The 17,256-nt window shown below is 42.7% G+C and overlaps 1 protein-coding gene across 1 annotated transcript in view; it reads left to right on the top strand.

Annotated features, from left to right (window-relative positions):
• SEMA4G (semaphorin 4G) overlaps positions 1-17,256 on the top strand; it is a 305,506-nt gene that overhangs the window by 253,891 nt on the left and 34,359 nt on the right. Inside the window, exons 10-12 of the mRNA XM_077455317.1 lie at positions 556-700; positions 7,869-8,091; positions 8,953-9,068. Of these exons, the coding sequence (XP_077311443.1) occupies positions 556-700; positions 7,869-8,091; positions 8,953-9,068 (484 nt within the window). The remainder of the gene's footprint in view (positions 1-555; positions 701-7,868; positions 8,092-8,952; positions 9,069-17,256) is intronic.

Here is a 17,256-nt window from a genome sequence, read left to right on the forward strand (position 1 = left end):
GTTCCTGGCCGATTAATCGATTATGAAAATAGTAATCAATTAATTTTATAATCGATTAGTTGTCGAATAATGGATTCGTTGTTTCAGCCCTAGAGGGTTGTTTGTTCCTTTTGCTGATCTTTTCCTCTCTCCAATGCGCCTATTATATTTTTGTGGCTTTGTTTTGTTTTAATTTGCTTTCATATTCACTTCATTCCATCTCTCTTGTTGTATTTTCTGCACAGCCATAATATTCTTTCTTTATCCATGTTGTAGCAACGGTGTTCGGTCATCTCAGAAAATGTGTTGCCCACTAGTGGAGCTATCTAGCCAAGTCAGTGTGTTGTTTGCCTTGGAGAATCACAGGGGCCTCAGCTGTTCCATCAGTGTAGATTATTTGTGACTGCTGCAGTATAAATGCCATAATATAGGTTATTAGCTCAGCTCATGTATCTTGATACACGTTCTCTAATTCCGTGTTTTTGCGTTAAGCAGTGTATTGTTTTGTTGTTTCAGAGAAATGTAAAGATCGCTGCTGCAAACATGTAGTCATTTTGTATTATCTCTCTCTTTCAGGAGAAACATGGAAGCCTCAGCAGTTTGCCGGTATAGCATAACAGATATTCACGACGTGTTTGAGGGTGAATACATGGAATATCAAAATAATTTACGGAAATGGTCTCGATATCAAGGGAACCCACCAAGGCCAAGACCAGGTTCTGTAAGTGTTTCTTAGCCCTGTGTCAGTCATGTTGTGTGTATATAAAACCTATGCCAAACATGCACAACTCATCTGGAGTCGAGGTATAAGCGGCAGGATCAACTTGAATATGAACAAAGATGAATATACACTCACCGGTCACTTCATTGGGTACACCTGTTCAATTACTTGGTAACACAAATTGCTAATCAGTCAATCACATGGCCGCGCTGAAGATGACTTGCTGAAGTTCAAACCGAGCATCAGGGAATTTACGTGACTTTGAACGTGGCTTGTTGGTGGCAGACGGGCTAGCTGGAATGAGTATTTTAAAAACTGTTGATCGTCTCTAGGGTTTAATGTTCCAAAACGGAGAAAATATCCAGTGAGCGGCAGATGTGTGGAAAATGCCTTGTTGATGTCAGAGGAGAATGGGCAGACTGGTTTGAGATGACAGAAAGGCAACAGTAACTCAAATCACTTGTTACAACCAAAGTATGCAAAATACCATCTCTGAATGCACAACATATCGAACCTTGAAGCTAAGAACAGGAAACGGAGGCTACAATTTGCACAGGCTCACCAAAATTGGATAGTAGAAGATTGGAAAAACGTTGCCTGGTCTGATCAGTCTCCATTTCAGCTGTGACATTCAGATGGTAGAATTTGGCGTAAACAACACGAAAGCATTGATCCATCCTGCCTTGTATCAACCGTTCAGGGTGGTGGTGGTGTAATGGTGTGAGGGATATTTTCTTGGCACACTTTGGGCCCCTTGGTACCAATTGAGCATCATTTAAACACCACAGCCTACCTGAGTATTGTTGCTGACCATGTCCATCCCTTAATGACTACAGTGTACCCATCGTCTGATGGCTAATTCCAGCAGGATAATGCACCTTGTCACAATTCTCAAATCATTTCAAACTGGTTTCTTGTACATGGCCATGAGGTCCCTGTACTCCAATGGCCTCCACAGTCACCAGATCTCAATCCCATAGAGCACCTTTGGGATGCGGTTGGACGGGAGATTTGCATTATAGATGTGCAGCCAACAAATCTGCAGGAGCTGCGTGATGCTATCATTTCAACATGGGCCAAAATCTCTGAGGAATGTTTCCAAAACCTTGTTGAATCTATGCCACAAAGAATTAAGGCCACTCTGAAGGTAAAAGGGAATCCAACCCGGAACTAGCAAGGTGTACCTAATAAAGTGGCCTGTAAATGTATATCTAGGGAAAGATATGTTCAAGTACTGTCTTTCGTATCCTGGTCAGGCTCATTATAGAATACTGCCACCTACCCATGTAATAAGGGCATCTTTAGTTACCATTGGAAAGAGGGCTCCAGGAGGACGGACCCTAAGCTGTCTATAGACCAATAGACTTGTTTGGTGGAGCCTATGGACTCAATGAAAAAAATGTAACAGATTTCCCCTATCCATGTAAAGCTGCGCAGAAAGATGAATCTCCCACTATGGCTACTGTTGTCTGACAGCCAGTGATGCCAGCTGTCAGAATACCTGAGCCAGGCCTGTATATGATTCAAGATTGGATGCAGATGCTGTTAGACTGACAATTTTCCACCTTGCTCCTTTGATTTTTCGAATTAAGAATATTGGGCAGAGTGGTGCTGACAGGACCACCCACTGATCTTATTCATTAGGACCTGGATACAATTTCTCAATGTGTGGCTGGCTTAAGTTCCAAAGTCTGAAGATTCAAACCCTTTAAAAACATGTTCAGTCAGCAAGAGACTTTATTGAATAAGGCATGTTGTGTAAAATTAAGCCAACTATCAAAGAAAGGCCATTTAATTTTGGGCTACACTTATCACTTTATCAACACCTAAAATCAACCAAAAAATTAAAGTTAGCCCTGTAATAGCACACTTGGATAGTTTACCTTTTTTTTTCTTTGTAAGAAAGCAAAGGTCGGCACTCTGTTAGTGCCTGAGCACAGGTCTAGGTGTGGGTAGGTTGTGGTCACTGCTGAAGGGTTGGATCACTTTTCAGGCAGAAATGTTGACTGGCTGACTCTGATTGCTAGCACACTAATCTGCTTTGGTGGCCCATATAACCGCATGTCATGTGACACATACAGTGCCCTTTTTCCATATTTTGTCATGTTACAACCAAAAACGTAAATCTATTTTATTGGGATTTTATGTGATGGACATAATAATTGTGACAATGACCCTAAACAAACAGCCAGAGCTACAATGGAATTATTTAGATCAAAGCATATTCATGTGTTAGAATGGCCCAGTCAATGTCCAGACCTAAATCCAATTGAGAATTTGTGGCAAGACTTGAAAATTGCTGTTCACAGACACTCTCCATCCAATCTGACAGCCTGAGCTATTTTGCAAAGAAGAATGGGCAAAAGTGTCACTCTCTAGAAGTGCAAAGCTGGTAAAGACATCCCCAAAAAGACTTGCAGCTGTAATTGAAGTGAAAGGGGGTTCTACAAAGTATTGGGGGCTGAATACAAATGCACACCACACTTTTCACATATTTATTTGTAAAAAATTTGGAAAACCATTTATCTTTTCCTTCCACTTCACAATTATGATTTACCTTATGTTGGTCTATCGCTTAAGATCCCAATAAAATAAATGTATGCTTTTGGTTATAACATGACAAAATGTGTAACATCTCAAGGGGTATGAATACTTTTTCAAGGCACTGTATCTGCGGAAATCCCAAATTTAGCTTGTTGCAGGAAATGTTATATTCATCCTTAATTTATTTTTGGGGTCCCTGGTTTCCCCTACAATTATACGCAGATTTCAGATTATTTAAAAATATATAAGGGGATATAATGGAGACACTGTTAAAGGGTTACCAGACTATACCTAAAATTATGATTAATGAATCTTGAGGGGAAATGTATTAAAAATACTGCATAAGGAATATCTAGTCTTTCAGTTCAGAACTGTAAGACATATCCTGCCAAAATGATAACCCCTTGCCCTAAATAGAGGAAAGCAAATGCTTCATTATCACGTTGTTTATGGTCTGACCAGCCCCAGACTGTGGAGGGAATGAGAAAGTCATACTAAACACAGTGCCACCCTTTTTTCTCAAAAATTCACAAGTTGGTGACAAAATCGCCAGAACACGCTGGTCAGTGTTCACAGCCTTCGGCTGCCAGTGCTGGTCAGATGCTGGTCAGATGCTGGTCAGATGCTGGTCAGATGCTGATCAGATGCTGGTCAGATGCTGGTCAGATGCTGATCAGATGCTGGTCAGATGCTGGTCAGATGCTGGTCAGATGCTGATCAGATGCTGGTCAGATGCTGGTCAGATGCTGATCAGATGCTGGTCAGATGCTGGTCAGATGCTGGTCAGATGCTGGTTTTCCAGCTTGTTTGACAGAAGCCAGTTGTGAGACAGGCAGCTTACCATACACAGAGGCCGAATGTCTGCCGGTTCCCGCTGAACCAGCTGATATTCGGATCGTGTGTACCCCAGCATAAGACACAATTATCAAAAAAAACAGGCATCACAAATCTCATTTACTACTAAAGCAGGATGTTGTAAACCTCCAAATGACCCTGTGGTTAACCTGTTGTAAAACCGTTTAGAAGCATGGCATCCTGAGCACAAAAACGGTGTGGTTTTGTTTGACCTAAAACTGCCCTTACCTCTTGAAGCTCTCAACTCCATCTCCAACTGTATCACATTGAATGAGCAGTCTGCTTTCTTGAAGGTTTTTCAGAGCACAGCAGGATATTACTCCTTTGGTCTTCGTGACTGTACTCTTCGTCTGTTCTCATCCTGCTTATCCCACCGCACCTTCAGTGATATATACAATTCTTCCTTTCTATGTCAGGGTCCCCCAAGGTTCTGTTCTTGGACCTCTCCTATTCTCAAGCTACACTTCCTCCCTGGGTCAGTTAATAGCCTCCCATGGCTTCCAATATCATCTTTACGCTGATGACACCAAAATCTACAGTGGATATAAAAAGTCTGCACACCCCTGTTAAAATGTCAACTTTCTGTAATGTAAAAAAATGAGACAGATAAATAATTTCAGAACTTTTTCCACATTTAATGCGACCTATTAACTGTACAATTCAGTTGAACTACAAAGTGAAATCTTTTAGGTGGAGGGAAGTAAAAATAAACTAAAATAATATGGTTGCATAAGTGTGCACACCCTTAAACTAATCATTTGTTGAAGCACCTTTTGATTTTATTACAGCACTCAGTCTTTTTGGGTATGAGTCTATCAGCATGGCACATCTTGACTTGGCAATATTTGCCCACTCTACTTTGCAAAAGCACTCCAAATCTGTCAGATTGCGAGGGTATCTCCTGTGCACAGCCCTCTTCAGATCAACCCACAGATTTTCAATTGGCTACAAGTCTGGGCTCTGGCTGGGCCATTCCAAAACTTTGATCTTCTTCTGGTAAAGCTATGCCTTTGTTGATTAGCATTTTATGCTTTGGGTTGTTGTCATGCTGAAAGATGAAGTTCCTCTTCAAGTTCAGCTTTCTAGAAGCCTGAAGGTTTTGTGCCAATATTGTCTGTTATTTGTAACTGTGCCCACGGGGGGATGGGTTTGAATTGTGTTCCATGGTATATCTAATGCCTTGAACATTCTTTTGTACCCTTCTCCTGACTGATACCTTTTAACAATGAGATCCCTCTGATGCTTTGGAAGCTCAATGCGGTCCATGGCTTTTGCTGTAGGATGCGATTAAGAAAATGTCAGGAAAGACCTACTAGAACAGCTGAACTATATTTGGGGATAATCAGGGGCACTTTAAAAGATTGCAGGTGTGTACTGACTCCTATTTAACATTAGTTTAAAGGTGATTGCTTAATTCTGAACACAGCTACATCTTCAGTTATAATACACAGCTTTGCAACCACATTATATTCGTTTTTTATTTTTACTCCCCCCCTAAAAGATTCAGTTTGTTTTTCAATTGGGTTGTACAGTTTTTATATCCATTATATATCTCTACCCCTCACTACATCAGGCTCCACATGCAACACTAATTTACTAACAGACATATCTGACTGGATGTCACGCTAATTCCTCAATCTATCCAAAACCAAGCTCATAATATTTTCTCCTCCACATTCTTCCTCTAACTTTTCTGTCAAGATCGACAGCTCAACTATTAACTTGTCCCCGCATGCCAAGGTGCTAACTGTAATCCTGGACTCTGAACTATCCTTTTTTGGACTCGGTCAATTTCCAAAGCTTGCCGCCTCAATCCTCCACAACATCTCCAAAATATGCCCCTTCCTATCCAATGATGCCGTAAAGCTCCTTGTTCACGCCCCAGGCAAATCTTGCCTTGACTAATGCAACTCTCTCCTCATTGGCTGACCTTTACATAGGCTATCTCCCCTTCAATCCATCATGATTGCTGCTGTCAGACTCAATCACCTTGCCAACTGCTTAGTGTCTTCTACCCCTCTCTGCCAATCCCTCCACTGACTTATGCTCAACCAACAAATTAAATTCAAAATCCTAACAACAACTTACAAAGCCATCCACAACTCGACCCCCAGCTACATCACTAACCTAGTCTCAACATACCAACCAAATCGTTCTCTTTTCTTCTCCCAAGACCTCCTGCTCTCTAGCTCCCTTGTCACCTCCTCCGATGCTCCTCTCCAGGACTTCCCCCAAGCCTCTCTCAATTTCTGGAACTCCCTACCCCAATCTATTTGACTATCTCTTAGTCTGTCCTCTTTTAGACAATCCCTGAAAACCCTTCTCTTCAGAGAGGCCTACTCTTCCCCCCACCTAACAAGTGTACTTTTATTTTTCTCCATCAACTCCGCACCAGTTATTACCTTTAGTATCTATTGACCTTCCCTCTTATATTGTAAGCACCAGAACATTTTTAACTGACTCATGTGATCTGATATGTAATTGTCGTCATCCCATGTAGCATATGAAAAAATATAAAAAATCCAGAAATAGAGTTTTTTTTCATATTTTTTCATATTGTAAGCACAAATGAGCCGGACCCCCTGATTCCTACTGTATTAAAATTGTATTGTAATTGTGCTGTCTGCCCATATGTTGTAAAGCACTGCGTAAACTTTTGGTGCTATATAAATCCTGTATAATAATAATAATGTACAAGAAAGCTGCCAAAAACAGGACTTCTCTTCAGTAAAGTTTAGCCATTATATTAGCATTGTTTCAGTAAAATTGTAGCATATTTAGCAGCAGTGTAGTTATACTGTAACCCTTTGACCACCAAAGATATGTTTTGTACATCATTGCTGTACTTCTTTTAGGTAGCCAATGACATATAGTACTGTATATGTAAGGCTAATCAAATTGTTAGAACAAAAACAACTCACTGCTTTGTAAGTAGGTGTGTGGCTGTATAGGTACTTGATTGCTGCTAGAGTCACATCCCACTCTTCCTGGCCCTGCCACCTCACCTCCAGCAATGAGACTGGTGCCAGTCTCCCTGCCAGTTTCTATGTTGAGGATGTCATGCATGGAGAATAGGTAACAGGAGCCTCATGTTCACTTATCTTCTGGCTCAGAACTTTCCTCCCGGCATGTTTTGCGTCACTGAAATGCCAGGAGGAAAGGATATCAAGACTGACTCCCTGATTTCCTACTTCACGCACCTTTAAGCTTGGTTCACACGGGCTGAATGTCGTCTAGTATCGGCTGGTTCAACAGAAACTGTCCGGAATTCGGCCCGGGTGTACTACAGCCTGTCCGGAAGCTGGCCAAACATCAGAGGCATGCTGTAAAAACAGCTGCTGATCAAGATCCAATTTGTTCTCGCAGCCAATTGTTTCAGTTGCTGACCGGTGTGTTCTGGCGGGGGGCAGTACCCCTGTCTGAACACAATAGCTCAGTGGAGAGATTGCTGTACTAACATTGCATAGTTAATACAGCGAGCGCCACATTTTCTTTTTGTGTTCAATTCAGCCTGCTGGGTAAAACGAAAGAAAAACTGCTTGTGTTTACCAGGCTTTATGGCTTCATAAAGAAATGTTTCAAGACCGTGAAAACATTACAGGTTTAGAGGTTTCTCCTTGATTTGTTCTTGTTTTATCTGATCTTCATTTACTGTTCAGTTACCTCAAAGTAGCGAAAATGGCGTAGGTGAAAAAATGTAAGCATCAGCAGAAATTTTCTAGAGAACTCCCACATTAATAATTCCACTAATACCCTTTCTTTCACACAGTGCATTACAAATGAACTGCGAAGCAGCAATTACACCACTTCTCAGGATCTCCCCAATAATGTCCTGGATTTTGTGAAGCTCCATCCTCTCATGGCTGAGGCGGTAAAGTCTATTGACAAGCAACCAGTTCTCATGAAGAAGAACGTCATTTATACCCAGATTGCGGCAGACAGAGTCACAGCTCTGGATAAGGAACAATACGATGTCCTGTTTCTTGGCACAGGTCTGTATAATAAAACTGTTTCTTAGCAGATGGAAGCCTTGATAACTAGTGTGGATTTTGGGTTGGATTTCTAATATTGGTCAGAAATGTGCTTTTATTATTTTTAACTATCAATAGCACATCAGAGGGTTCACCGGTAGGCCAAATTGTTTGCAATGGCTGGACAGGGAAATCGGCTCTCTGCTTTGGTTAAAATAATACCCTGAGTGGTTCTTATGCATGTACCTGGATTATGTAAGAGAGCAAGTGTAATGATAAATGTTGTACATATGCATGCTAAGCTTGCAAATAAGTCTCTGAGTTTGCAGATGCAGGGGATGCAAATATTTTTTGGTGAATCTAAAGCTTGTCATATGCTGTCAACAGATTCCTCCATCCACACAAATGAGGTGGATGGCGGAATCCCTCCCAGTATGTCTGTTTGACAGAACTCAAAAGATCAAGTTCTGTAAAGGAGGAGCAGCCACACACTGATTCAAATTCTGCCGGTCCCTGCTGAAGCCTTTGAATTTCAGTTAGTGTATGGCCAGTTTTAAAGCCAGCCATGCATGGATCAAAATTTGGCCGGCTCAGCAAGGACTGGCAAAATTTTAATCAAAGTATGGGCAGGGTAGTTGTACAGAAGTCAATCTATCTATTGCCCTGATGGAAAATTTCTGCTTGATCAGCGCTGCCGGCTGTAGCTGGGAAGTCTCCCTGCTGTCAGAATACAAAGACTCAGCGGGGAGGATTCCCCCATCCGCCTCGCATGTGTGGATGACGGAATCAAGTAATTTTTTTTCTTTCTACCAGAATCATTTAAGTATTGGTGTTTGATAAACTGTTGGTTAGGTGTCTGATGTTCCTCATGCTTTAATGCAGATAATGGTTGGATTCACAAGGCAGTAGTCATCAAATCCCAAGTTCATATCATAGAGGAGATCCAGATCTTCAAAAAGTCACAGCCAGTAGAGAAATTGGTTATCTCCAAGAAACAGGTACCGTCAGTGTTTTTTGTTATTGCATGTATAATTAAAGTGTTTGTTCCCCTTTAAAGCATGTTAATTTAAAGCCAAATTACACAACACAGTGCTTATGCTGTGTAATTTGGCCCCTTTTATCACCTGAAATACCTGACTGATCCTGCCTAGTTCTGCCCTCCTCCCTGTAAACTGACCTCGGTATATCATAATTGCTGAGCCCTGACACTGTGGTCAGTTTACATGGCTCCATCATCCACAGCTCTCCTCTGCTCCTTTGTCCTCCTCCTCCCCCCTCTCTGCCTGTCTGCTTCTGTGTCAGCGCCTGCGCCCTCCCCTCCTGCAGCTGAAATGACTTTTAATTTCTTATGTCATCTTTTTTTCCTAATGATATTTGCTCCTGTCTCTGTATTTTATAGAAAAAAAATGCAGTTTATACCTTTTTTATAAAACACTGAGACAGGCGCAAATATCATTAGGGGTCACAGAGGATTATATGAAGATATACCACTTTAAAGAAAACCTGAAGGATAAGATAATTATCTGTACCAGGAATCGGCACATAGCAGACCTTTCTTTGTGCCTACACCACAGGCCAGCTTTGTACCAACGTTCATGTGAGATGTTGCTCAAGGTTGCAGGTTCTATCTTTAGCTGTTCCTTAGAATCTCCTATCTGTGACTTTACTGTCATTACCGGGCTCCATATCAAGTTGGTGAGGTTGGTCTAGAACTCTAGATGGAAGTAACCTACTTGCTCTTATTCAAGAAACCAGGCTGCTACAATCTTTCAACTAAACAAGGAACAAATGCAGCACAGGTTGTGCAGTGTGCTTAGAATATCTGCCTCGGGAATAAAGAGCATTTCTGATATTTTGGAAACTTATTTTGTTACCCCTTATATGTCCTTGGTTATCCTTTAATATTGTCATTAATGATCTTCAAACTGTTTGCATTATTTGCATTTATTGGGCCTATATAGCTTCCCAAGAGCTAAAAATGGACATTTGATTGTGAATGGTAGTGCAAATCATGCCAGTTGAATCTTGCAGTGGCCAGATGAAAATGAATTGCAAGTTCTTCCAAGAACAGACAGTCAGTATTGTGTGGTGGTCAGCAGTATCTGCTCAGCTTGAAGATTGCTGCCCAGATCCTTGATGGTAGCTCATGCTTATAGTGACCTTAAAGCAGACCTTCAGTCATTTTTTCATCTTTCCATCCATTAAATCTTCTGCCCTTGTTGTTTTAACTTTGGATAGTAAAAAATGTATTTTTTGCCAGTAAATATCTTATACAGCCCACTTCCCATTTCTTGTCTGGTAATAAGCCAAGGCTTATGACCCCATGCACAGCTCTCTCTCTAACTCTCATGAGAGTTTGCCAGGAAGGGAGGGGGTGAGTCATAAGAGGGACAATCAGAGCTGGAGGGCTGCAGAGCTGGAGGTGTGTCTGTGAAAATCCAGGAAGTGAACAGGCAGCAGCTTCAGCTGCCCACAGTTAAAATGGTTGCAGCCAGACTCCGTTGTGGGAGATTTCTGCAGCATATTTGGCAAGTACAGAATCACAGTATATATAAAATATATAAAATAATATGCAAAGTGCTTGGAGGGAAGCTTCAGAATGGCAAATGATATGAGCAGACTGCAGTTCTTCTTTAAAGAAATACTTTGCTAAGCACTATTTACAGGTATACTGAACTCATAAGAAAACTCTAATGCAGTGCAACAACCTTTTCAGAAACATTTGATTCTTATGAAGTCCCCAAGAGACCATAATAACAAATAGAAATAGAAAACAAATATGACCATCTCTTCCAACAGCATCTCTTCCAGCATGTCGTCTTGGTCCAAACCAGGAACAAAAATAAAAAGCTCTGGTTCTGTGAATGAGTTGGCTTAACACCTGTACTTTGCCATAATGATGGGGTAGTGTTAATGACCAAGCCTCCTAATAAATGGCAGTGTACCCAAAGCCACAAATACAACATATTATTTCAGGGTCCTAAAGATCTACTACTTTGCATATAAGCAGTCTTTCACCTTCAGAAACTTGGAGCTCTAAACTACTGTGCCATTTGAAACTAAACGGAAGAGCAATAGTGATACACTAACCGAGCAGTGGTGACACTGTCACCCTATTTATGCAAGGAAAAGGAAAATGTCTGAGGGCACCCCCAACCCCCCCCCCCCCCCAATACACAACTTACCTGTGGCCCCTCAGCTCTTTGCTTATCTGAAGCCAATGCTGAAATCGGCTCTGGCAACAACCTGGGTGACCGCTGAAGTCACTCCACTGGTTATGTGACCATGCTTGGGTATAGCAGTATGTTGCTTGGCCTGGGTACCATTACAGGTCACAAGCTCCTCCCATACCCGCTGGTGCTCTATAGTGTTGTATGCTGTGGAGGAGTGAGGGGGTGCTGGCAATGTGAGTATTGCCCTTTGCAGAGTCACTGTCACTTAGCTCTGCATGAGTAAGTTTAGGTTGCCAGCAGCACATTGGATCCAACCTGGTGGTAAATGTGTCTTGTTTGCTGTTTTATGCATTTGTAAGTTTTACTGGATTTAAAATAGAAAAAAAATTGCTATTATTGAGGAATAGAGCTGCTTACTAAATATTAACATTACCATAGGCTACGCTACCCTGGGTAAACCTGCATTTACTAAACCTTTTTAATTTACCATATTAGTTTGGGGGTTGAGCTCTCTGTTCTTAAATTATCTCATAGACATTAGAGGCTGTTGCAACTATTTTTGGCTAGATTTGAATTATCAATTAATTCTTCCTTCCATCATATTCTGAACAAGCATATACTCTGTCTGCAGGCATTAATGGATAGGAGGTTAGATTTTGTGCAGATATCATATAACCATTCTTTGTCATCTATGGACAGCTTTATTAAAGGATATGTACAGGTTCTTGTTTAAAAAAAAAAAAAAAAAAAAAAACATGTCATACTTAACTCCTCTGTGCAGTTGGTTTTGCACAGAGTGGCCCCAATCCTCCTCTTCTGGGGTCCCTCAGTGGCGCGCCTCTTCTTCTCGAGTGCCCCGGTGGAGAGCCGCTCTCCCTCGGGTCACTAATGCGAGATCGTTCCCATGTCATGCTGCTACGTCCATTGACACAGACAGCAGGACTCGGCCCGGCCCCCTGGCTCCCGTGTCATTGGATTTGACAACAGAGGGAGCCAATGGCTGCGCTGCTATCAATCTATCCAATCAGGTCCAGAGACACCGGCTGGAGTTGGTGTGCTTGTCCCCATCGCTGGAAAGAACAGGTTCAGGTAAGTGGGAGGCTGCTGCATCACAGGCGGTTTTTCACCTTAAAGCGGAGGTCCACCCTAAAGTGGACCTCCGCTCATCGGAACCCTCCCCCCCTCCGGCGCCACAATTGGCACCTTTCAGGGGGGAGGGGGGTGCAGATACCTGTACAGTACAGGTATTCTGCACCCACTTCCGGGATAGCTCTCTGCGGAAAGGGGCGTAGATTACGCCCCTTTCCGCAAGTGCCCGCCCCTTTCCGCAAGTGCCCCGCTGCCTGCTGGGAAACGCACAGATCCCAGAGGCAGCGGGGACCATCCTTATTGCGCAGCGCGATTCGCGCATGCGCAGTAGGGAACCGGGAAATTAAGCCGAAAGGCTCCATTTCCTGATTCCCATACCCAAGATGGCGGCGGCAGCACCCGACAAGACGATCTAGAGATCGGCTTCGGGTGCCGACATCGCGGGCGCGCTGGACAGGTAAGTGTCACTATTTTAAAAGTCAGCAGCTGCAGTATTTGTAGCTGCTGGCTTTTAAAAAAAAAAAACGCGGAGTCCCGGCGGACTCCCGCTTTAATGCATAGAATGCATTAAGGTGAAAAACCTTGAGGGTTTTCAACCCCTTTTAAGCAGTGTATTGGATCTACATATTATTTTAACTTCTTGCCAAAAGACGGCTGCAGCACGGGCCTTAATTACCATGGATGTCCTGAGCAAGCGGAGTCTGTGCGACCCGCTCTGTGATCAATGAGTCTGAGTAAGGGGTCAATCCCAGCCCCTTACCATGTGATCAGCTGTCAGTCAGTAACGGCTGATCACGTGATTTAAACAGAAGCTCAGTAATCAGTATTTTTCCTCAAGATGTCAGCGTGAGGGGGAAAAAAAACAATCACCGGCTTCTGACAGAGAGACATCGGTCCCTCACTCAGAAAGCCGCGTCTGTGCCCACCAGTGTCACCTGCCAGTGCCACCTACCAGTACCCACAGTGCCACCCATCGGTCCTCACCAGTGCTGCCAATCAACGCCCATCAGTGTCTAATAATCAGTGCCACAGATCAGTGCTGCCTATCAGTCTCACCTACCAGTGCCCATCAGTGCTGCTTATAAGTGCCACCTATCAGTGCCCTTCAGTGCTGCCTATCAGTGCTACCTCATCAGTGCTTATCAGTGCCCATTAGTGCAACCTTATCAGTGCCGCCCATCAGTGCAGCCTCATCAGCGCACATCAGTGAAGGAGAAAAATTACCTGTTTTTAAGATTTTAGAACAAACTATGAAACAGTTAATTTTTTTTGTTTTTTCAAAATTTCGGTCCCTTTTTGTTTTATTTAGCAAAAAATAAAAAACTCAGCAGCAATTAAATACCACCAAAAGAAAGCTCTATCTGTGTGAAAAAAATTATAAAAATTTAATTTGGATAAACTGTAGCATGACTGCGCAATTGTCATTCAAAGAGTGACACCGCTGAAAGCTGAAAATTGGTCTGGGCAGAAAGGTGGTTTAAATGCCCAGTAAGCAGATGGTTAATAATTCACAATAAAAAGACAATTGTAAATATTTTCTAATTTGATAGCATTCTCCATTGCTATAGTCACGATAATCTATGTCAAATAATCGTTTGCCAGCAATTCCAGTGTTATCTCTACAATACCTAGCTTTTCTGGCTTTGTATTCAACATTCTTTCCTAATCAACAGGTAGGATTCCAATCACAGTGAAAAATAACCTCACCCAGTCTATTGCTGATAATGAAGTAAAAATTAAATAGCACAAAGTCCTGAAAATTGTGCCATGTTGATATATTTTCAAGAAAGGGCATGGGAAATGTTTGATATTTGCAGACTTATTTACTTATTAATAAAAAAGAAACTCTAAGTGTGATTATCCTTAGCCAATCCAATGTTACATTTTTATCACTTTAGAGCAGCTGGAGTTGTAAAAATAGGATTTTTTTCATACTGGGACATCATGGGACACAGAGTTTGGCTAATATTCATTACTTGCTGGGTTATACTTCATCTCCAGTTGAATGGACACTGGTAGACCAAAGGTCTTTAGACAGGAAGTGATCCCCTATATAACCCTGCCCATACAGGATTCCCAAGCACTGAAATCTCAAAAAAGAGGGGAGGGACCTCTGTGTCCCATGATGTACTCAAAGAAAAGGATTTTACAGGTAAGTATGATGAAAAAATCCTATTTTTTTTTCATACATCATGGGAAACAGAGTTAGGTTAATATCCATTACCTGCTGGGACGTCTCAGAGCAATAGCCTTGAGGGTAGGGAGACGTATGCACTGAAGACCAGGTGGCAGCCTTACAAATGTGAGCCACAGATACCTGATGGCGAAAAGCCCAGGAGGTTCCAACACCCCTAGTAGAATGAGCTCTCACCCTAAAGGGAGGAGCTTTACGTTTCAGACCATAGGTCTGAATGACCAATTGATGGACCCAATTGGCAATGGAAGCTTTAGAAGCTGCCTGCCCCTTCTTGGGTCCTTTTGGTAAAACAAAAAAGGAGTTTGCTTCTCGGATCTCCGCAGATCTAGACAAATAAACCTTGACTGCCCGGACAACGTCCAAAGAATGCAGTCGTCTCTTCTGCCGAATGAGGCTGAGAGGAAAAAAAGAAGGCAAAATAATGTCCTGATTTAAATGAAAGGCCGACACCACTTTTGGTAAAAAAGGATGGAACAGGTCGTAACACGGCCCTGTCGTGGTGAAGGATCAAGTATGTTTCCCTGCACGAAAGGGCCGCCAACTCCAACACCCTTCTAGCCAAGGTGATGGCCATCATGAAGGGTAGCTTGCGTGATAGCAAGTCTAATGGAATTTCCTTGATAGACAGCACTAAGTTCAAGTCCCAAGGGCACATAGGTGACCTAAAGGGGGGAAGCAAGCGAGTTGCCCCCTGCATAAAGGTTCAGACCAGTGAATGGGAGGCTAAAGGCCTTTGGAAGAATACTGATAGGCTGAAACTTGACCTCTGATTGTACTCGGCCAATTTGATTTCCACAGCTGACTGTAGAAAAGAGAGAATTCTCCCAATCATGTATTTCCGAGGATGCCATTTTTTGGCTTCACACCAAGCAATATAAGTCTTCCAGACCTTATGATAGATCTTCCTAGTGACAGCTTTTCTAATATTCACTAGGGTAGACACCACTGGTCCCAAGATGCCATGGTCCTTTAACAACCTGGCTTCAATAGCCATGCCCTCAAATTTAGAGACTGTAAATTGTGATTGATTATAGGACCTTCAGATAGTAGATTAGGGTGACGTGGAAGCGTCCAATGGCCAAATGTCAGTCTCACAATCTCTGGGAACCAGGGCCTTCTTGGCGAGGCTAATGCCACCAGAATGACTGGAACCCTCTCTTTTCGAATCCTGCACAACAAATGTGGAAGGAGAGGGATTGGAGGGAAAGCAAAAACCAGGGAGTACTGGCTCCATGGAACTACCGGAGCATCTGCTTTGGTTGCCAGAGGATCTCTTGGTTAGGACACAAACTGATGTAGCTTGTTGTTGAACCTGTATGCCAGTAGGTTGACCTCTGGCCATCCCCAATGGTGGCAAATTTCCTGGAACACCCCTGGGTGTAGGGATCATTCCCCCAGGCAGATCTGCTGGCGGCTGGGATAATCTGCCTTCCAGTTCTCTACTCCTGGGATATGAACTGACGATAGAATCAGAATATGTCACTCTGCCCAGGCTAGTATGTGGTTCACCACCTTCAGAGCTGAACGACTCCTGGTACCCCCTTGGTGGTTTATATAGGCCATTGCAGTGGCATTGTCGAGCTGAACCCTGATAGGGCAGGCCTGATTCACCATCCAGGACTGTAGGGCCAGACGTACTGCCCGTAATTCCAGGACATTGATGGCCAGGATCTGTTCTGTCCTTGACCTTTTCCCTTGAGCTGTGAGCCCCTCTGGGGTTGCTCCCCAGCCTGAGAGACTGGCATCTGTAGTCAGTACTCTCCAAGTTACCAGGAGGAAGGATTTTCCCTGTCGCAGGTTCTGATCCTGCAACCACCAGGTTTAGGCTTAAGCGTGCCTGAGGAGATAAGAACATTGAATAATCCCGGGCTTGTCCCCTTCTGTTCCAAGCCAACAAGATGTCTTCTTGTAATGGCCTGGAATGGAACTGGGCATAGGGCACTGCCTTGAAGGTCTAGAAGACTCATACAGAGCCAAAGGGAGGGTTGTCTGTGCCCCTTACACAAGGGTATTTGTCTGCTGGGGTCGGTTGACCCTATGGCCTTTACAAGAGCATCTAGAACCCTTTTGGGTCTTTTGTTTAATGCCAGGTAAGCAATTGTTTTGAGATGGAAGTCCCCTTTTGCCCCTACTTTATATTTTTGTAAATCTCTGGTTAATTCGGTTCTTTCACTATGGTGGAACCAAGTGTATCCACTCTTATGTGTGACAATGTTTTTTTTACTATGGTTTCTATATTTTCTTCAGTTTTTTCTTCTGTGGAAATTTGAGCCAGGTTAAGCCCAGTTGGTTTTGTACTTATTTATCATTAAAGCTCAATGAGAATAAAAGAAAACAGCAGAGTAAATAATCACTATCCATGGTTTCAGTTCTTATTTTATATGAGCGTTTTTTAAGCTTTGCTCTCTAGTCTATATGATAAAGCCTGTGAAGAGGGTTGATTGTGGTGCTTGAGAAAGTGAGAGTGAAAGGCATGTAGAAAAGATTGAGGCACCTGGGTAGTGGAAGGGATGGGAGAACGTATCGCCTGCATACTGGAAAGACACATCTTGCCAAAACGGCTCTAATGTATTCCACCTAGTTTATGTCATTATATATCCACTTCTTGTATGCACATCATGTCCTCTCTATTTCGCTGAACTTGCTGAATTGTTCTGGTTTGCTACCAAATTGTCAATTCTAAGAGCCTCTCTTAGGGCTTGTTTACTGCTTGTGTTATTTCAGTTT

The sequence above is a fragment of the Lithobates pipiens genome, unplaced genomic scaffold (genome assembly GCF_037356315.1).
Source record: "Lithobates pipiens isolate NorthernLeopardFrog02 unplaced genomic scaffold, aLitPip1_a1.2 Scaffold_25, whole genome shotgun sequence".
In the NCBI taxonomy this organism is placed as follows: Eukaryota; Metazoa; Chordata; class Amphibia; order Anura; family Ranidae; genus Lithobates; species Lithobates pipiens.